This window comes from Candoia aspera, chromosome 2 (assembly GCF_035149785.1).
Source record: "Candoia aspera isolate rCanAsp1 chromosome 2, rCanAsp1.hap2, whole genome shotgun sequence".
Lineage (NCBI taxonomy): Eukaryota > Metazoa > Chordata > Lepidosauria > Squamata > Boidae > Candoia > Candoia aspera.
The window spans coordinates 39,889,994-39,912,047 of record NC_086154.1 but is presented as its reverse complement, the minus strand read 5'-3'; the positions used below and the strand labels follow the sequence as shown (position 1 = coordinate 39,912,047).

The following is a 22,054-nucleotide window of genomic DNA, read 5'->3' as shown; positions in this document are numbered from 1 at the left end:
TTAGAATGGTGACTGGTGAGTATCTGCTTAGAAAAAGATCTGTTTCTTCTAAAGATGTCATTGAAGCACAAGCCTATTCATAGTTATGAATGGCAAAGAAATGAATACAAATCCAAAAATATTATTGATTTAACAATCCTTTGCTGAAGAGCACATCCTTTTGGGCAGGGTGAAAAAAGATAAATTATAGAGCTCTCCAGATTCTGATAAAACGGCAGTTTAGAAGAAATGTACAAAAAAAATGCAGTGCTCCAGGCAGACCACAGGATGGTGCTGGTCTGCTATAAATTCTCCATTTTTTCCCCCACAGTCTCATTTAAAAGAACGGACTGGTTGGGTGTTTCAAAGTAATACCGCTGATTACATGAAAATATTAGAAGAAATTTGATATCATCACACATCGCCTGATGGACAGATAATAGACTAAGTATATATTCTCGCTTTCCTCATTTGTACACAGAAAAAAGAACAGTAGACTTGCACAGACAAACTAACCCTTGCTATGACCTCTAATACCTTTTAATGCCACCTTTTACCATGAGTGCTATAATGCACAATGGCTATAATCTTTGCTGTGCAAGTAGAAGATTGCTAGGAAATTATTACTATTTTTCCTTCCTGAGCCTTCTACTTTTCCTTGTGCTAAAAAAAAAAGGCCAGCAGTGCACCATTTCATCATTTTTCCAATCACCTAAGATTAAAGGACTTCAAGTTATAAGTTACAACTTATAGTCCATAAGTTATTTGGGCTATTTGGGAGCTGAAAGAGAAACCCTTCTACCTTAAGTGAGTGGAAAATGGTAAGACAGTGCACCATTGAAGTTTTTTGTTTGCTTGCTTGTTTTAAAGAACATGACAAAGTAGGGAGCTCAGGGAAAAGGGAAAAAAAGCAATTTAAAAATGTTTCTGCTGTGGTTTTAACCAGCAACTTTCTATTTACAAGGCAAGAATTATAGCCATTTTGTTCTTGTAGCATTCTTGGTAAGACCAGGTCTAAAAGATATCAGAAAGAAATAGCAAAAATATATATATATTTTTTTAAAAGCTGTGTATTGTGCCTGCATGTATGTATATACAGAAGGACCCACTCACAGAAAGGAAAGTAATTGGCCATTGCTTTCCTGATACAAAAAGGTGGGAAGATACAGCAGCAGGGGAATTGTCCAATAGGAAAATATGATAGCATGCAGTCTGGACTGAATCCTGTAAGCTGCTCCCAAAGTTTGTCAGTCTGGACAAAATTTTCTTAAGCTACCTTAAAGTCAGGCTGGCATGAGCAAAGGACAGGAGCAACTTAAATGGTAAATGCAGAAATACCTTTACTTAGCTTCTGCATCTGTGGCCTGCTTATGGAAAATGAAATGATAATAATTTTGTGTCTTTTTTCCTGTTTTGGATTTTAAAAGCCTTTTGCAGAAACAGGTTAAGGGAAGTATTCTGGTTGGGCTAAACTGAGTGGATGCCTTCCTTCAGATGCTTCTGTGGCTGTAGTTTCTCTTTATGGGATTCCTCAGGGAGGTGCACACAGCCGACCTTTGCTCTTTTACAGTGTGGATCCCTCCAATCATAGATTGTACCATATGTAAGCCTGTCATTCTGTGGTGATTAAAGGTATAAATTAATTGAAAATTAAATTCCAAATTAAAAATGGATGTCAGTTTCCCCCCTCCAATTCCTCTATTATACCTTCATGCATATAGATGAAGAGAGAGAGAGAGAGAGAGAGAGAGATTTCCAGGACAGGTGAAATGTTCATTTTGTTTTCCCCACTATCCCAAATCCAGCTATTTTTATTCAAACAAGTAATGAGATGTCAGCTTCAGTGCACACGGCTTAACCTATAGAAATGTCAGTAAAGAGGGCTGTTTGCAAATAGCTTTCTTTTAAAGACTCAAATGTCTTGTTTCCAGCTACCTTCCTATCACTCTCTGTAAAGCTGGAGAGGATCATCATGTGATACAGAAATAGTCTCCAGGACTGGTAATTCTAAACAGAGAGAAATGGTTTTCTTTAAAAATATAACAGCACTAAAAATAAAAATCCAAATACTTCAGTACCATTACGCTATGCCATCTTGCAGCTCCTCAAACATATGTCGCAATCTCAGGTCCATATGCTCTGCTGGTTAGCTTGTGCTAGAGCAAAGATAAGCTAGCTGCCCATAAATCTACTCAAGAGACCATATTGGCCAAGAACCTTTGGTTTGGGTGTCTGCCAAATGGAATTCAAGCTGAAAGTGAGAAAGGTGCCTGCCAGAAATTCAAGGTCAGAAGCTGTGTGGTCTGTGTGAGAAACAGAGGGGAGCTGAGATAAATGAAGTCATATGACAGGTAGGGTATGCTACCATGGAAACGTGCCATGTGGCACCAAGAAGACATTGCACATTTTTCTAACTCGGGTCTTTGATTACATCATTTAATACACAGCATTCAAAGAGGAGGAGGAGGAGGAGGAGGACAAAAGAAAGATGGATGAGCAGGCAAAAAGCCATTTGTAACTGGCTTGTACTATATGCTTTTTCTACATAAACTGAGCAGATGTGCTCAGTGCTTGGATTATGTGGAGAAAGCTTGGGCACCACTTCTTCGAATCTGCAAGTCTAATCCATTGCTTCACCCCTCAGTATAATTTAATTATAGTTCCCTGTAATGTATTATGCTTATGTAAGAACAACAGCATGCACAGAATCTCTCTCAAAAGCACAACCATATATTATTGTGACTCAGTGGGAAAACCAAGGCAGAAAAACTTAGATTTGAGGAGGGAGGGGAAGATTCCCATTTCAAATTACCTAGCTGCTGATCCCTTGAGGTCCAGAGGAGGTCATATTTGGCCAAATCTACTCTATCTCCAAAATGAGTTGTCCTGTAGCTGACTTGTGTACATTCTGTGTCTTTGGGTTTGCCTCCTAAAACAGAGGCCTTCTAAAAACAATAAAGGCACAGTCCCCTCCTGGCTTTCCTGCAGTGGAAGTGAAAGATGTGGCTGATGATTCGTAAATCAGATTCAGGATTTTTTTCATTATTGCTTCCTTTCAAATGTTTTGTCTTGCCTGCCCATCCTGATCCAACATACCTGTACACAGCCCCTGTTATTCATTGGACCTGCCTCAGTTCTTATCCACCTCTGCATGTTGAGAATGTCCATAGCATCGCAGGAGCCAAGCTGGACTACAGGTGTCTTTACCTTTACTTCCTTCTCCTTGGCGTTGTATTCCCTCTTAATTCCCTGCCTGTGCTCCTGCTTTTGTTCCCTACCCAGCAGAATGCTGAAAATAAATTATGGAAAAAGGACTGGGGACTCTCTTTGTCCTTCTGTCAGTCCATCAGCAAGATAACTCTCTGAAAGCAGAACAGACTGGAGCCAACTCTGGCTGGGGTTGGTGAAAAAATCTATTTTAAGAAAACATTCCCTAATGCAGTATTTCTTAAACTTTTCTTTCCTCAGGACCCCTTCCTTCCCACTTTTAAAAATTATAGAGGACCTCAAAAGAGGTTTTGTTTGTATGGGTAATCTTTATCAATATTTACTATATTAAAAATTAAAATTGACGCGTTCACTGCCACTACTGCTTCTCACAATTGTTTGATGGGATTTTATTATTATATTATTTTTCAACATAGACTGGCAAATAATTTTGAGTTTGTGGGCCCCTGAGAAGGTCTTGGGGGACCCCCAGGGGTCCTCAGACCACACTTTGAGAAACACTGCCCTAATGCATCCCTATGGGAGAGAGATTTGGGCATCAGCTCAGAATGTTGTAGACTCTTCCATTCTAAACCACCCCACCTCTTTTTTCGTCACAGAACCCAGAAAGAAGGGTATGTAACCCACCCTGTGCTTCTTCATGCACATGTATGCACACACACACACACAGCACGAAGGGAGAGTCGAAAATCTTGGGCAGAGGATTGTGGAAATCTAAGCTTGGCAAAAACCTATACATGCTTAATCTATAATATATATGCAAAGGCTGTTACTGTGCTGGGCATAGATGTGCTTAGCTTAGTTGTCTCCATGTAAGCACCATATAAGCCAGAGTGCAAATCAGAGGAAAGCAAGATTCTTGGGGTACTGAGCTTCTTCCCTTTTTCCTTGCAAGAAAGAAAGAACTTAGTAGGTTACAAGCACAAGGAAAACTCTGCCTGCTCTTACTTCAAGGGAAATAGGCTTAGGACTCATTGTGTTCAGTCGGTTTGCTATCCCCAATCCATGACTAACTGTCAGTGGAAAAGCTCTTCCTTGCAAATGCTCATTCTCTACCAAGGAGGGCAGGGTGGCAGGTTTCCCCTTATCCCCCGTGGAGCAGGGGCAGTGGCTTCTTCCCATCCTGCCTCACCTTCATTATCTGTATCGTCCACCATTTGCTCACTTTCAACTGTATTAATATCAACTATTACATTCTCAGTGAGTGTCAGAATAACCCCTCTTCACTTCACAAGCAATTAGGGGGGGAAAGCGTCATCTTCCTTTCAAGTAAATATGGTAATTATTTTCTCCCAGCTGTTTGTTTATTTTTAAATGTGCAACCAAAGAGCCAACAATGGCTTGGGTGTCCCTTAATCAAAATATTAACATATTTTAAACATCAAGACTTTCAAGAATATAAAAACCACATCTTTCAACTTCTTATGAGAAACTAGAGTTTATGAATCTTCTATTCTTTCTTCATGTACACAGCAGTTGGGATGTTTGGGACAGTTCTGTAATATCACAATAGCTCAGCCAATTGCTGTCTAGAAGGGAGAGGAGCTTGCAAGCAACTCCTGGTTCTAGGTGACTTTAAAAGGTCATTCACCAATGAGATAATGCTAATGATCAAATCTAAGAGCGTATTTTAATTGGCAAGGGTACAGAGATTCGGGTGCTATCTCAGAAGTATTGCTTCACCTCAAGTTTTGCTCAGTATACCAGAACTTCATTCATGAGCCTGAAGATTTAGCTAGCTTTTGGAGTTTCGTAGTACATACAGTGTAGGAAAGCTAAGAAGCCATGGTTCAGGAAATAGTTCTCTTCCCTCTGCAGCTGTGACATAGTCTGATATGAGGCCTTTCCCTCACATTTTGTGATACTCTCACAGCAGAAAACTCTGTCACATGACTTCACTCTGCGTAAGGGAAGCATGGCTCTTCTTTCCTTCAAACCCGTGTGTGCATTTACAGTACTAGGCAATTACCGTTGTATTCATGTGCTGGGAGCACGTACCTCCACCTTCTCAGGTCAGGCAGGTGTGGCCAAAAAAAGAAAGATTTTCAGTGCTGGTGCTCAACCTTTATTGCGCCTTCCTAAGGAAACTCACCTGATGAAATTGGCTATTCTTATTTCCTATGCCCTTTGACGCTGCTGAGAATTCTGTTTTGCTTGCAGCCTGATCACCGTTAGGATGTTGCTCCTTCTGTGAATTTCGTTAACTTATTATGGATCCAAGTCAGATTTAGGACAATTCCTTCCTTCCTTAGCAGTTCCTGCCTCCTTCCTCCTCTGTGTTGTTCAGTGGAGCCTTAGCCCTTTTCCAAGGGCATAGGCGGCTGGGCAGAGGGGGAAGGGACGGAAAGTGTTCCTTCTGTCCTCAATTTATCTGAAGATCCCAGCTAATATATTTTTATGCTTTCCATACCCCAAAATGCTGATTGCCACCAAACAACTGGAATATAGATGTTGGAAATAAATCAGTTCAATACATAATTTCAGTCCAATGCAACAGATTTTTAGACTGAGATCATTTGCACTAATGGTATATCTGCAATGATCTTGGGAGAAGTATACTGCAGTTTTATTTGCTGAAAATTGTACTGATTAGACAAAATGGAACCACCCCACTTCATGCCACAGACTGTCTGAGGATATCAAATCATTATGAAGTAGATGCTCTGACTGTCTTCTTTATCCACTCTCCTAGTACATAAACATCAAGTTGTAGTGATATGTTTTGATAATACTTCTGTAAATTAAGCTCAGTTAAGTCTCTAGGTATCATAAGAAATAAGGAAACAAAAAATCCAGGTCTGATTGCTACCATGAATGTGCAAATGTTCATTGTATACAAAACTCAGGAAAAGAATGGAAACCCAAGAGAGGCAGCAATGTATGCTTAGGAACAGAGAGCGCCAAACAGCCTTAAGATAAGAATTAAATGCATTTGTAGCAATATAAGCCAATGCCTCAGGGTATCTAACTGTGTTTGGGGCCATTAACCCTCTTGTTCTTTCATGGTGCTGATTTGATTTGCACCACTTAGGCTGCAATCCTATACAATGTATCAGCAAAAAAGTAAGTCCCATTTTGCTACATAAAACAAACTGAATCCCATATTCTAGGATAAAAGTAAATAGGATTGCAACTTGAATATGTATGGCCTCATTCTCTTGTAATCACAACCTGGAATGTGGAGGTTATGCTGCCAGGTGAGTTGGAAGTGGTATGTTGTAAACGATAAGGAGTGGTGAGAGGGGGAAATATGCTGCCACACAAATGAAGTATTTGGAAATCAAAGGCTTCCGTACAGGATCTAGGCAGGGGAAACCTGACTTGTGGAGACTGTAGATGTCTCTGTCTTGGTGCCAGCAGAAGTGTCATCCTCTGCCAAAGGATTCTTTCCACAGCAAAGGGTGGTTATCATACAGTTGCGGAACTACAAATAAAAATAATTTTAAAAGATCATCAGCATGTGGAATCTACACCTTCAGGAACAAGCTGTAATAACCATATCAAAAGATCACAATACTTCTAGCATCTGGAACATGCTGGTGGCTGTTCTGCCAAGAGATGCGTTTTCACAATTGGCCTTAATGCACCAACTTCAGCCCTTCCTCAGCTGCAGGTTTAGTGAAGGTTATCCACTGAAGGTTACCCACGTCTTACTTACAACCCTTCTCAAGTACTGCAATGTGCTTTATCTTGGGCTGTCAGAGCATCCAGAAAATGCACAAACAGTGATAGCCAGGCTGCTGATCTGTGCGTGATATAGGGATCGTATGATGCCTGCACTGAAAGATCCGCACCTCCTGGGCACAATTGAAGGTGCTAGTGTTGACTTATAAAGCCCGAAATGGCTTAGAATCAGGTGGTCTGCAAATACCTCTCCTGGTATAAGCCTGCCTGGGACTTAGATGAGCGCTAGAGGCCCTTCTGAAGATGCTCCCCATGCCACAAACTTGGCTACTGGATACACAGCAAAGGGCTTTTTCTGAGAAGCTCCAGCTATGAAATGCAGTACCTAAGGAGAGGTATTTAGCTCCCATTCCCCCAGTATTTAGGATGATGGCAAAGGCACTGCTTTTGGGGCAAGCTTTTATTAATTATTAATTATTTTAATGATTACTTTAATTTCCAGTCCATTTCAAGCCATTAATTTTAATCATAAAACCAATTTAACTTGGGCTTGATTTAAATTGCATCAGTGTTACTGTTATGTTTTGTTATATTACTCTGTATTTTTTTTATTCCTGTAAGCTGCCTTGAGTGTTGCAAAGTGGGATATAAATTTAATACTAAATAAAGTGAATAAAAATCTGGACACTGCTGCATGAATTCATTTGTACGGGCAGCCTCCCACCATCTGGCTCCCTCAGAACGGACTGTTGAATCCCTCATCCACGGCCAACATGCCCTTTGATCCACTGGGAATGATGGGGTTTGTAGTCTAATGTGCCTGGCAGGCACCAGTTGGTTAGGTCTTCACTGTATTTGTCCTTCCATGGCTGTCCCTGTGTTTCAAGGTAAGTGAAAATCCTTGGCACAGCCCAGCCACCAAGGAAATAATTCATAAACCTATCATTCAGTCTGCTTAAAATGTCTGAGTTTCGCCATCTTGCCTTGAAAGGCTCACAAACACTGAGTTTCATCAGCAGCTGGTTGTTTTGATCAAATGAAAGAAGGAGCAGGCCTTTGGCAACAAGAGTAGTGCATGTTCAAGAGTGTAAAAACTTCTTATCTGGCCCCTAACCATACCCCACCCCTTACACTTTGAACAGGTATTTTGGGATTTTTTGGACTGACATGTCAACCCCAGCAAGATGCACTGCTGCTAAGCATGTAATGAAGGAGCAACATTCAGTCCAGGGAAAGGATACGTCATGGGCTAGTTTCATTTGCCATCCAGCAGTGAAACCACAGAAGTTCTACAGGCCTTCCCCAGTCATATTTATAATACAGGGAATAATTAGTCTACCTGGCAGGGCTTGTAACATGAATTATGATGATGTATATAGGGAGCACTTTAAGCACTTAGGAAAAATGCTGTAAACACCCATTATCATTACATTCTTGAAAAGCTGTGGCGACATTTCCAAGTTACCTGTTTGTTCAATACGATGTAAATCACTGGATTGTAGATCGCAGAGCTCTTGGCAAAGAAGGCCGGGAGGGTCATAAAGACAGGGCCAAAGTCAGATCCTTGATGAGTAAAGATATAGAAAGCCACACTGGCATAAGGGACCCAACAAATAAGGAAGGCAATCACCATGATGACGACCATGCGAGTGACTTCTTTCTCAGCCTTCTGGGTGGTGGCTGATTCCTGTTGCTGAGCAGCAGCCTAAAAAACATGATGAGGGGATGTGATGAAGACTTTGTAACGGTGCTGTTCAGAATGGGCAGCTGTTAACTGGAGGAAGGACTCTGTACATTGTAATAATTGTGGAAAGAAGGAACTCTAGGTTATGTACAGCTCCTTAAGATACATGTGTGGCCTTCAGTCCCACCAGCAGCTGACACCATTTTTTGTGACTAAGTTAAAATTAAATGTAGTAAATTTTAGGGGGAAGTCTGGGTAAGGAAAACAACTTACCCAGAGGTGAGAAAGGCCCCTCGCTCCTGGACTTTCGAAAAAGATTAAAGACCTGGTTTTGCCAGCAGGCTTGGAATGGGAGGGGGAATAGCTACACCTGGGGATGGCTAACACCCTAGAGTGATTCTCGATGGACCTATTACACTCACGGACTGATAAAGAACTCTCAGCCATCTAGATTCCACTATATTTTTATTTTTATTGTATTTATCGTATTTATAAATGTTTCCGGTTGTAATTTTGTTTTTTATTGTAAACTGCCCAGAGTCCCTCCTTGGGAGGGAGATGGGCAGTGATAAAGTTTGATAAATAAATTAATGAAAATAAACTTATGAAAATAAATGGAGGAAGTTTGAGAACAATCTGGTTTTACTTCAGATGTGGCCATTTTGGGCTTTGCCCACCCCTATTTTCCTCTTGTCCCCATCTACATTATGCCCCAACACATATGCTCCCATAAGCTCTTCTAAATATATACAGTACTTGTCTTTCTTTGCAGCAAAGCTCATATCTATTCTGGGATGCTAGAGAAGGATATCTCAAAAACTGTTAGAACTTAGTGAAGTATTAGCACTGATACAGCTGGAAAAGCCTGGGAAATTGCAGATACACTGCAGTTGGTGGTGGTTATGACTATAATGTTATTTCCAAAGAGAACTGAGCAATCAAAACTTTTATTATCCTAACACCTCTAGTTCTTATTCCCCTTGTGTGAATTAAATGTTTTCAGCCTGAATTGGCCTGATGGAGAAAAGTGTCCTCTTTTTGTAGAATCACCTACCTCTTTAACAGTGCAGACAAGACGTCCATAGCAGAAGAAGATAACAGTCAATGGAATGACAAAGTGTACAATGAACATATAAATGACAAAGGACTCATTATGGACTTCTGGGGTTGGTGTATAATAATCAACTCCACATGAGCACTGCATACCTTCTGGGATATACCTGCATTTAAATAAAATGTAGGTGGAATATTACAGTTTGCAGAATTAAATAGCCATACTCAACTTTTAATATTGTTAATATGTGAACTACTTCCCTAGAGTCAAAAATTATGTAGGCTTTGTGTCTTTCAAAGAAGAGATCTTGGGAACATATTTTTCTTATTTGAGGTTGGTAAGATTTATTTACTTTTATTTCCAAGATAGTATTAGGTAAGCAGAACTAGTTCACTATACTGGCTATTGTGTTATTTATCTATCTATTTATTTGTTTCTTCATTAACATACAAGTTTGTGCATCTGGTACCAGTCTTAGAGGCTTGGAACTGCTGGGGATTCTTAGCCAACCGGGTTTGCTGATATTGATTTGAATAGTCACCTTATTTGCAAACTTACAGGCAGAACATAGGAAGAGAATAAGACGAGCAGAAGGGAAAGGAATGTGGATGTGCACATTAAAAGAATGAGGATATGTCAGGGATTTATCCCTGATAAGTCAATACAGGAGTAATTTAATTGAGCCCTTTGATACAATATGCAAAATATATGATTGGCATACCTGGTACTGCCTATTATTTCTAGCCTCATTAGCGCTCTCCTGTCTGTACATCAATTCATGTCAGGAATTCAATAGATACCCACCTTGACCATCCAACCAGAGGAGGACCAGCACAAGCCAAGGCCATGATCCAAGTGAAACACAGTCCCATGATGGCATGAGTCTCTGTGAAACGGAAATTGCTCATGGGCTTACAAACCACTACATATCTTTCTATAGCCAGGACTACGAGAGACCAAAGGGCCATCTCACCTGTAAGAGAGTAAAAGCAACCACTTGGGTAGATATTAAAAGAAAAAACAGAGAGATGGGAAAACATTTCCTTGACCAAATGAAAACATTATTTTCTGATTTCCATTATTGTGATCCTTTGTAATGCTGTTGCACTGCATTGCATTTATGTGTCTCCCAGTCAGAAAATTTCCTTAGAATGATTTGTAATAATAAAACAAGGAATAACAGTAAAATAAAGTATAACGACATAACATAAAAATCCAGACAATCGTATAATTAATCTACATTTAAAAATTTAAAGAGCTGTAAGTAACAAAAAGGTGTTAACATTTAAATGCCTGCCAAAAGGCAAAATGTTGGTATGTGTACAGTGAATCTGCCAGCCAGATCTCTTTAGGAAAGATAATATTCTGCAGAACAGAGAGAACCACTACATCCTCAGGAACAGTGGCACTCGGAGAAGAGACCTCTGGAGACTGTTGTAACAAGCAGCAGGGATATGTGCGAAAAGGTGCTCCTTCAGGTCAACAGGGACTAAGCTGTTTAGGGCTTTAAATATCAACAACTCGGGGCACTCTGAGGCCCCATCCCTGAAAATCATAGATGTGGCAACTACAGCTGCCATGTCAATGAAATGAAATCTTTGCATTAGCCACATTCACAGCCTTTGGTCTGGAAAAAAAACGTAGATCCCTGATCAATACCATTTTGAACTGGGCTGGAAAACTGACTTGGAATTAGTGTAGGTATAAAATTAGAGTGGCATACTTTAAATGGCCAGATCCAATAAGCAGTCTTTCTACTCTGTTTTTCACTAACTTTAATTTCCTAATTGTCTCCAAACATTCTGTCACATATAACATATTACAATAATCCATACTAAGAGTTTACCAGTAGATGGAGGACAGAGCTGGTAAGGCATTAAAAGCCAGCCATTTTTCTGTGACAGATTGATCATCTATATGGTAACTGCAGCAAGATTATTGTATGCACAATGATGGAAGAACAATGAAATCCCCACAGTGGAGGAATGGATTGTGAAAATGTCAGAACTCGCCGAAATGGCAAAACTGACCTGTTTGGTCAGAGACAAAACAACACAAACTTTTCTGAAAGATTGGAAACCTTATATGGACTTTTTGCTAAAAGAAGAAAGAAATTAAATGATGGTTTATGGAGTTGAAGATTAAGATAGACTTGGACTAAATGAGGGGCTGAAGGAATTTATAAGAAGGAGGAGAGATTATAAAATTGTAACTATCTGTTGTTGAAAAGAAGGTCAGAAGTCATATTTTTAAACTTTAGTTCTTTTCTTTGTTTCTTGCACTTCTTTGTTTTTTCTTGCTTTTCTTTCAATTTGTCTTTTATTGTATGGAAAAATTCTTAATAAATGTCTAAACAATTAAATAAATAAATGCCAGACATTTTTCTGAGGGATATTCAGATTGGTAATAGAATATAGACACTGGAAACAAAATAGTCCAGGGTCAGTCCCAGGCATTTCCAATAGATATCAAGCACAAGAGGAACCTTGGCCTAAGCCCCTAGAGATAATCCTGCTGTTAGAATGGATCCAGAATTGGATGCAAAGTGGAAATACTGGGCTATGTCTTAGCTAACTACTCCCATGGCTTACCCAGCATCTTATTCCATGCTGGATGAGACTCTTGTCAAGTGTCCTTGTTTTTGAAGTTCAACCCACATATGATAGTGGAAAATCTCTGTAATTTTGCTCAGAGCTGTCCCAGTCATATGCATGGAGTGGATGAGAATTTAAGAAGCAAAAGAATAAAGCAGCCAACCCACCCCTTTTCCTGCCTGTCATAACATTTCTATATGGCTTTTATATTTTTATATTTTGTTCTTAAAATAGTTCAATCTCTGCAAGTCTTCTCTCCAGTCAGTTAATTCCTAGACAGGTGTATTTACGTCCAAGAGAGGAAAAATTGTCATCAAGAGAAAAAATATTTATTTTTATTTATTTTATTTATTTTCTATCCCGCCTTTATTATTTTGATAAAAAACTCAAGGCGGAAAACATACCAAATATTCCTTCCTCCTTCTATTTTCCCCACAACAAGCACCCTGTGAGGTGAGTTGGGCTGAGGGAGAGTGACTGGCCCAAGCTCACCCAGCTGGCTTTCATGCCTGAGGAAGGACTAGAACTCCCAGTCTCCTGGTTTCTAGCCCAGCACCTTAGCCACTAAGTTATGATTAGGGACATCACTGTCCCATTCCCCTTCAGCTCACACAACAGAACTTCCTATACCATTCTTAAAACCATATCAATGGAACAAGAGTACATTTAAAAACGCATCATTTTTCCTCCCAGCCCTTTGCCAGCACCAAGTCCAGTTTTCAGTCTCAAATACATCCCACGTTTATGTCTTAAACGACACCTCAGCAGTTCTCCTATTTATGTCTTGGAGAGTAGATAGCATGTAGGATTTCCCTCTTAGAACAGTTAGAGGGGTGAGTTCTTGAAACATTTTTTTTCAACCTAAATGTTATTTACTCTGCTCTCTGCCTGCACTCAAGGAATGACCTTGGAGCAGACACTTTTTAGAAGTTTGCTTCCTTATAAACCACAGTGAAATCAACGGGATTGTACAAAACCCACCTTTCTGAACTTTACATTCCAACATAAAAGGCAATAAACTGGGATTTACCCATTTTCTTTGGTTATGTGTAAAGGCAGTCTAAAGCGAGGAAGACTTTGGTAGAATTTGCTAGTTTTTCCTAGGTTATTTTATTTCAAGATTAGGGCTGTCCTCAGACCAGTACACTTGAGCAGTTAAATGTATAATAACAAACTGGATTCAAATCACTGCAAGGTGATGTTTGAAACTGACTTGAACACACAAGTAATTTTTAATGCTTTACTACAGACTGACATGCAGAATTGAAAGTGACTTAGTAAAATTTTGCCAGTCCATTAAGAAGTGAAACTTGCAAGAGACACCTATTGAGGCTTTCCTAAGTTCCTCTACCTGAACCAGAGAAAGATCACAATAACAATTTTTGTCTAAAGAAGAAAGTTGATGAACAAAGTAACAAAGTTTTTATATAGTGCTTTTGATTTTCACCATTTCATAGGAAATCAAAAACTTGCCTCCTTTTCAATTCTGCTAGCATTCAGGTCCAGATTATTAACTTCAAGATATAACTAGAATCTCCTAATGTTAATTGCTTTTGAAATTCTGAGGAACCTTTAGTGTTATGAAGAATATGCCAAGAACCCTGCAGTGAAAATCTGAAACATGCGATTACAGTCTATAGGTTCATTAATAGTAAAATGACACGGGAGGGGGAAGCAAAATACATACCGCCCAATGTAGCAAAGAAGCCTTCAATGTTGCATCCTACTGTCCCAAAAATGAAATATCCATTCATGGAAGTGTACATGGTGGTGGTGAAGCCAACTAAGACCATGAATAGATTGGCTATTGCCAAATTCAACAGGATGTAGTTCAGGGGTGTTCTGAGTTTCTTGTGTTGGATGGTGACATACAGAGTTAGAAAGTTGATAGGAAATCCAAGCAAAATCAGAAGAAACATGTACGCGGCCAGGGCAGAATATTTCCATGGATCTGCCAAATAATATTGGGGATACTCAAAAGGACTCCGAACAATGCCAGTCTTGTTTGACATAGGGACATAGAAATTAAGGCCTTCTGTTCCATTCATGGTGGCAGCTTCTTAGGTATCTTGTTTCCAGCAAGAATGTCTTTCTAACACCCTTCTTATATTTGAGCAGCTATTAGCTGAGCTGTTCCTTCCAAGCTAACACTGCTACCTTTATAAAAGGTGACCCTAGTTAAGACTATGTTACCAGTGTCAGCACAACTCAGACTTAGGTCAACATCAATCATAATAATCCAAGATAAAAATTGGTCCTTTTAATTCCACACACTGGATTGACACTCACATTGTACTTCTTTTCAAAAGAGTTGTAAGCATATTCAGATACACAGCATGGGTAACCACACAGAGGTGTAAAATAGGGTGAAGGACAGAGTGGTCAGCTTCTGTCTGTTCCAAGAGGTTGCTTTGTGCCATCTACTCTTACCAGTACAAAAACATCACATGCTCCTTCTGGAAGATCTCATTTGTATTGGAAGGAGACAGCCCCATGGGCAGTGGTGAGGGATACTGAGAATGATAGTGCAGCACCTTTAGGAAGCTAGTTTCCTCATTCACATTGTCTGGTGAGGAGAATAGGCATATACAGAGTTGAAATTACTTTGAAAGTGGCTTCTTTGAAAGAATCTTGGGAATTATGTTGACACTGAGGATGTGTGCACGTGTGTGTTTTTTTCTTTTTTTTGTTACAGATGCCCACTGCTTTTACAGAACTACAATCCCAAATTCCTGCAGTTAGTCCTCATGATGGTGGAATAGGAATAAAACTGATCTACACTTATACCAGAGAATTAACTTGCATTTCAACATGAGCATCATCAACCATCATTTATAATGTGTCTCCCAACTCGAACATCTCTTACAATTAAAAACCAAGCACAAAACCATGTAATGCAAAACAGCATTAAACCATCGTAACAATAAACAGAAAACAATAAATATCAGCCTGATTGCATCTCTAAAAAGGTACACCAGGCCTGTATTCTTCAATTGATAAAGCACAGGTGAGGCGGACGTGGGTTAACAGATGAACTATGGTAGAACCTGGGAGAGCCCATGTGCTCTACTTACCATGAGAAATGGAAGAGGAAAAGAGAAGTCTGTCCACACCTCCCAAATCATTAACCAATCCTCTTTTTCTGCCTTGTGCTACTGTAACTGTAATGTGACTGTAACGTTCCCTACTGTTTTTGAAAGTAAAGAATTCTCCACTCTTTGTGCAGATATATCATTCTCCTACTCATGGCTTTTAAGCAATAGCTCTAAAATTAATACATACCCTCCAGTACAGAATCCCTCATTCTGCTCTGTTAACCACTTAAGTAATCCTATCACTACCCAACACAGAGTTGGGTATCCTCCTATTTTCCCCAGAACAACTACCCTGTGAGGTGGGTTGGGCTGAGAGAGAGTGACTGGCCCAAGCTCACCCAGCCAGCTTTTAGGCCTAAGGCAGGACTAGAACTCTCAGTCTCCTGGTTTCTAGCCCAGCACCTTAACCACTAGACCAAACTGGCTGTATGTACTTAGGTTAGCTACACAACCAACTTGTTTCAACTGATTCAAATGTTCAGAAATCATTCTGGACAGTGGCCAAAAAGAACCGAAAAAGAAACCAAAGCCATTCTTGAAATTCCCAGGTACTCAAATGATCCCCTATTATTTCCAGGGATAATTACTGTCAAGTGTCTCCCGATAAAGTGGTAGCAAAACATACATTACTAGAAGGAAATCTATTCTATGGTGTATTTATAGCCAATGGTTACACTGACATTAATTGGACAGGTTAATCATGACTAAAATAGGTCTTCTGATTGATTTCACATAGTGGTTATGATCACACCATAAAATAAAATAAACAGTTCACTTAGCAAATGTGTGTGCACCACCATTTTCTCTTCCCATGTCTGACAGCTCTTTAAGCCAGCTTTAGGGTTTAGGATGTCATCACAATCTAAAATGGCTGATATTTGAAGTTCCTAAATCTGGGGATTATATTCAATTATAAATTGCAGTTCCCAATTTCCAGAAACCTGAAATGGCAGGTTTTTGGAGTTCAAACGATGAAGTAAGCCACAAAGCTTGCTTAAAGAGCTACATGTGTAATTTTTAGCTTAGCACAGCCTGAACCTGGATCCAATTCAATATTTAATCTAATGAAGAATGTAGGAAAATGGAAGGGAGGGAGGGAGGGAGGGAGGGAACATTCTAGAATTTCTGGTGATCCATGTATTGGTTTTTCTTCTGCATGCACACAGAATTGTTTCTAGACCATAGTTTTATATTTCAATTATTTGTCTTGTGTATACATTTATATTCACATAGTTTAAAGGTTTTTAAAAGTTACAGGAAGTAATAAAATAGTCGCTATGTTGCATCCTAGACCATTATTTTTATCAAGAACATTTTCTACATTGCTACTCTTATTTTTGAAGTCATCAAACTAAAATGTGAAGGTAGTATGAAAATTATGCTTAGGCAAATCAACTGGGTGAATCTGGTGGGGGGCAATAGCCAGGTTGCAACGAGGCAGAGGGAAGAGATCAGGTCTTATCAGCAAATGAGCTTCCCAGTCTCACTGCTCTCATTTAGTGCTGGGTCCTAAAGACCAGATTAAGGAATCTGAAGTAAAGAACAATTTGAGCATCTGTGTTGTGGTTGTGCTGTGTGAGGGTAAGGTCCCCAACAGATTACCCCCGAGGAAATGTGGCCTCAACAGAAACCTTGCAGCTTTTATTTTGGGCTCCAAACTGTCTTTTGGGGGGAAAATACTACACTTCCAAATACCATTAGAGAAAAGGAGGACAAGCAGAATTCTTACTCATCCTTTTTGACCCAAAGTCCTTTAAATAGAAAATTCCAGGGCTTAAAATATGGGGCCTTCTGCATACAAAGTTTATGGTTCGTCCATCAAGGCTTAAATACTGCCTTCTCCTTTGCAGAATATTGGGAGGAGCTGCAATACCCAATCAAAAATTAACAAGTGAATATTGGCTGCAGCAGGGAAAGTATGGCTGAGTGGAAGAGTGGCAAAAAAGAATAGAAATGTACCGTGACAATATCATTTAGTTGCCACTGAATTATGTACAAAATTACGTAAGGCAGTTGTCATCTTTTCTTCATGAAGGAAGTTGTGCCCACAACATAAATGACACTGATTCCAGGCCTTACTAATTTGAAAACATAGTTAGAATATTTGACTCGTTTTTGTTCATGATACATACATATTTAATTAAGCTTGTATTTCTTACCTTATTATTTTTATTTCAAAAAACTCCAGAACTGCCCCAAGGAACAGGGGCCAGGGGTGGGGAAAGAGGTAGAATCATGACGACACCAGGCGCTAGCCAATCAAAGCTGTGCATAGCCGATTCTGCTGCGGACCTCCCAAACCACGTTTCACTTAATTTGTTCATGAGGACAAAAATGGTCATGCAAAACCAGAATACAATGAAAGCATTTCCAGAGCAACTTCTCATTTAACTCTATCTTCATAAGTAGCCTTTGGCTTTAATCCATCTAGTCACATATTTTATGCATATTACCATCCAAGTCTAAACTATAAATAAAATATATTAATAATGGAAAGCAAAGAAATGCAGATGTATTTGATAAACATTAGATCATGATTTGAATACATCCCTTTGTCTTGGGGGACCAAACCGATCACCAAAATGCACAAAATAATAAGTCATTCAGGCAAAAGGAACGGAGGGAGGAAGGAAGGACGGGAAGGCATTGCAGATCCAGTGCAGGAAAGCAAGCTTGAATGCCTGAAAGGAGATGTCTTGGTGAGAAATACACAGATTTTTCATTAGGAATGCTTCCCACTTGGCCAAGCTCATCCAAGGACATGGGAAACTGCTAGGTGGACATGGCCTAAATAGCTAATAGTTTCTTAAGTACTGCATGGATTTGGCGTTGCTGGATTAAAGGTTTATCTTTCAGATAAAGAAATGGATCATATTAAGCACTGATTCAATAAGCCATTGCTGAGGTGGACACAGCTTACCAGCAAAAGTATGTCACATGCATCAACCGGGTGGAAAAAAAAACAGCAAAAGAGAAGTGTGAGATGTTTAAAACTGTTCTGATCTGTAACAGTAAGGCAAAGGTTATCTTTCTAACCAATTTGTTTGAACTGCCATTTCTGAATTAATTGTGTGTTTATCAGAACCTTGAAGGCTTTGAGCAATAATGGAGAGACATAAAGAGACTCCTTTGCTGGCATGAAAAATCTGCTGTCAAGATCACTGTCAAAGTCCCTGCTACATCTGCATATGGTTAACACTACCTATTCTCAGCAGTCTCTTCCATTTAACTGTTTTCATGCCTACGTAGAATATATGAGCTGCCTTAGGAGTCAGTTCATTGACCCATCTAGTTCAGTGTTCCTGGTACCAGCTCTCCCAATTTGGTACCCTTGTCTCCCAGAATTCCCAGCCACTATGGCCAGATGCTGCAGTAATATGCCTATGCATGGTTATGTTTGTCATAATGATCTATCCTATAGAGATGTTTTGAAGAGGAACTAGCAAGAATAGAATCCAAGTACACATTCTTAGCTGGATGAGCAAACCACACCTGCACATGAGCTGCTAGGCCTGGGATTCTTGCCCTTGTCTTGGCTGTTTGCTGATAATATAGTAGCTGTTTAGTTGGGACAACAGTGATTGCATTTAAGGTTCCCTGCCTAACAACTGTAAAGCCTAGCTACGAGTCATTGGTGCAGCTGCACGGCTGTTGCAGACGCTCACAGAGGAAACAGGGACCCTGGGTAGGTGACTGCTGATCTCAAAAGGGCTGTCTTGATTGTAACAAAATCATATTCGCTTTTGTTTTTATGTACAACAGTGGTTGCCTTTCCAATTCACATGCATGTGGCAAGTGGTATGACTCCTTTGGCCGAACAGGGGTCATTTAAAACTTCCCTTGAAAAGAACATTATAAATTAGGGGATGCTAATATAGCTATTCCCTGGAAGCCCGCTGGCCAGTTGCTGCAACACCTTGGAGTATCAAAGGATTTTTTTATTGATGAAGGATCTATAATTCCAGCAGATAGGAGTGAGAATGCAGAATGTGAATGTTTTCCTGAACATACCAAGGTGTGATATTATTGTGCTCCAGGGCTTTCTACCATTCATATCTCATCATTCTGCCCAAACACCACCTATGAGACCTTTGTGCAATTTTGACTATCGCACCAGCTATACCCAGTGGCATCTGCAGGGGGAAGAGTTGTCAAAAAAATCAAGATGGCAGCCACAACCACAAAACTGAAGCCCTGCCCACTTTTTACACGTAACCCCTTCATGTACTGGTGAAAGAAGCGGTTTGCCCTTGCCTGCTTCCTGGGGCTGAGAGAGAGGGACTGGCCCAGGATCACCCAGCTGGCTTTGTGCCTAAGGCAGGACTAGAACTCCCGGTCTCCCTGTTTCTGGCCTGGTGCCCTGACCACCACACCAAACTGGCCCTTAATTTACTGTAGATAGCCAATCCCCAAAAGCAGAAATTATTTCCTTTCCATTGTCTTCATAGTAAGTTCTCAGGCTGCTTGCTGTACCTGTTGTCATTAGTTTGGTCTTCTTTATATTTAATCAGTCATTTTTTTCATTGTGCTCCTTGACTTTCATTACTAGAGCTTGCAGATCATGTGCGTTTTCTGCAGTCACACTGGTAACATCAGTGTAGTGCAGGTTATGGTTGTTTCTTCCTCCAATATTAAAACAGTGGTAATCTTCCAATCCAGTCTCTCTCAGTGTATGTTCAGCATACAGGTTGAATAACTAGAGAGTATACAGCCTTGACTCACTCCTTTGCTGACCTGGAGTCAGTCTGTTTTGCCATATTCTGTCCAGACTGCGGCGGCTTGTTCTGTGTATGGGTTTCTCCCGAGGACAATGAGATGTTTTGGGATTCCCATTTTCTGAAGGACATTCCATTGCTTGATATGGTTGACACAATCAAAGGATTTTCTACAGTCAATGAAGCACATGCTGACTTCTTTGTGGCACTCTTTGGCATTCTCAATTATACAGTGCACATCAGCAGTGGTGTCTCATGTTCCTCAGCCTTTTCTAGAACCAGCTTGAACACCTGGCATCACCCTTTCCATATACTGTAAGGCTCTAATATACATTGGATAATCCTAAGCATTATTTTGCTAATATATGAAATTAAGAATACTGTGCAATAGTTTGCACACTCTGATAAGTCTCTTTTATTTGATATTGGTATGTAGACTGTCCACTACCAATCCATCATATTTGCTGTCATAGTTTGTTTAGAATCTTTACTGATTCTTCTTCAGTTGCTTCATATTTCTGTAGGTATTTCATCAACTCCAGTAGCCTTGCAACTTGATGATAACTAGAGCGCTGATCTAGTGTTATCTTCTAGTACTAGAGATTCTTGTACATAGGGAATATCTTCCAGAATATCTTGGATGTTGACATCCCATCTGTACAGAATTTCACTATATTGTATTCCAACTTTGTTTGATCTTTGAATCAGTCATTATCTCTCCATTGATATCATTTCGCATTCCAATTTGAGGTTGAAACCTCATTCTGAGTTGGAGATGTTTTGAAAATTTTCCTTTTGTCCGTATCTGCTTCCATCGTCAAGGTCTTTACAGATGTCATTGTAATGCTGCTTCTTGTCTCTTCTGACAGGTCTCTGAAATTCTTTGTTAATCCTTCCTGAGGTCTTTGTTTTTTTCTTGGCTTTGGCTTTCCTTCTCTTCTTAGCAATTTCCACCATCTGTTCTGACATCTGGATTGCTTTCTTCTGTTTTTTTAATCTTGGCAGTCTTTTTTCATATTCATCCTTAATAATAACTTAGCTTTCATTCCATAGTTCCTCTGGTTCCTATCAATGAGATTCAGAACTTCAAAGCAATTCCTGATGTTCTCCTTGAAAATGGTTTGTGTATGTTCAAGATCAGTATTGTGAAAACTGGTTTGCATTGTTCTTCTGCTTTAGTTTGACTTGGAACTTACACATGAGCAATTCATGATTCTCATTAGTTCCAACTTTGCGTTCAAATCTCCAGCCACAAGCAGCACTTCTTGCTTGCATATTGTCAATTTCAGATTGAACTTGACTATAAAATCCATCAACTCCCTTTTCTTCTGCACCTGAATTTGTAGCAAAAACTTCAAAAATCATCATATTAAAGGCTTACCTGTGAAGTCTAAATGCTATTACTCAGTCGTTGACTGCACTGGACACAAATACTGTCTTCCTATGAAAGAAATGCTGTGCCTTTGTTTTTCATGCCCTGAGTAATAAATAGTATGATCTTCTGACTGAGTGTTCAATTCCAATACATTTCAATTAGCTGATGCCTAAGATGCCAGTGTTTAATCAGTTCATTTCCTTTTTCACTGTTGAACATTCCCAAGTTCATGCTGCTTATGTTCCATGTTCACGATGTAATTCTGTATTTCTAGCTTCAGATGTTGTTTTCCTGTGTAATAACAGCAGCTAGACATCCTGAAGGATTTAATCTAAGCCACAAATACTATAAATACTCTGAAAGATCCTCATATCTTTCTCATTAGTATGTTAAGTGAGAGCTGCACTCAGAGGCCCATCATCTGGCACTACATGATCAATCATTTTACTTTGTCCATGTGTGTGTGTGTTTTCATAAAATACAGGAGTGATTTACCATTGCCTTCTCCTCTGCAGTATGAATAGATGCTTTTGCCATTGTCACTGATCATCTGCCTCCAGCATCTTTCTATATGGCTGCTGCCTGATATAAATGCCTGTTTGCTTTAGCTGAACAGGTGGGACGACCTTCATGCCTTGGGTGACCCTGCTGAGAATATATGTTCTTGACATACACTCCCAGCATTCTTCGATTATCCCTCAGGAAC

At 39.7% G+C, this 22,054-nt stretch overlaps 1 protein-coding gene across 1 annotated transcript; it reads right to left on the bottom strand.

Annotated features, from left to right (window-relative positions):
* Positions 1–6,508: 6,508 nt before the first annotated feature.
* Positions 6,509–14,211, bottom strand: RHO (rhodopsin). The gene is made up of 5 exons (XM_063291643.1): positions 13,851–14,211; positions 10,374–10,542; positions 9,570–9,735; positions 8,297–8,536; positions 6,509–6,631 (listed from the first exon to the last, which is right to left on the bottom strand). Exons 1-5 carry the CDS (start codon positions 14,209–14,211, stop codon positions 6,509–6,511), a joined length of 1,059 nt encoding a protein of 352 aa, XP_063147713.1.
* Between the last annotated feature and the right edge of the window lie 7,843 nt (positions 14,212–22,054).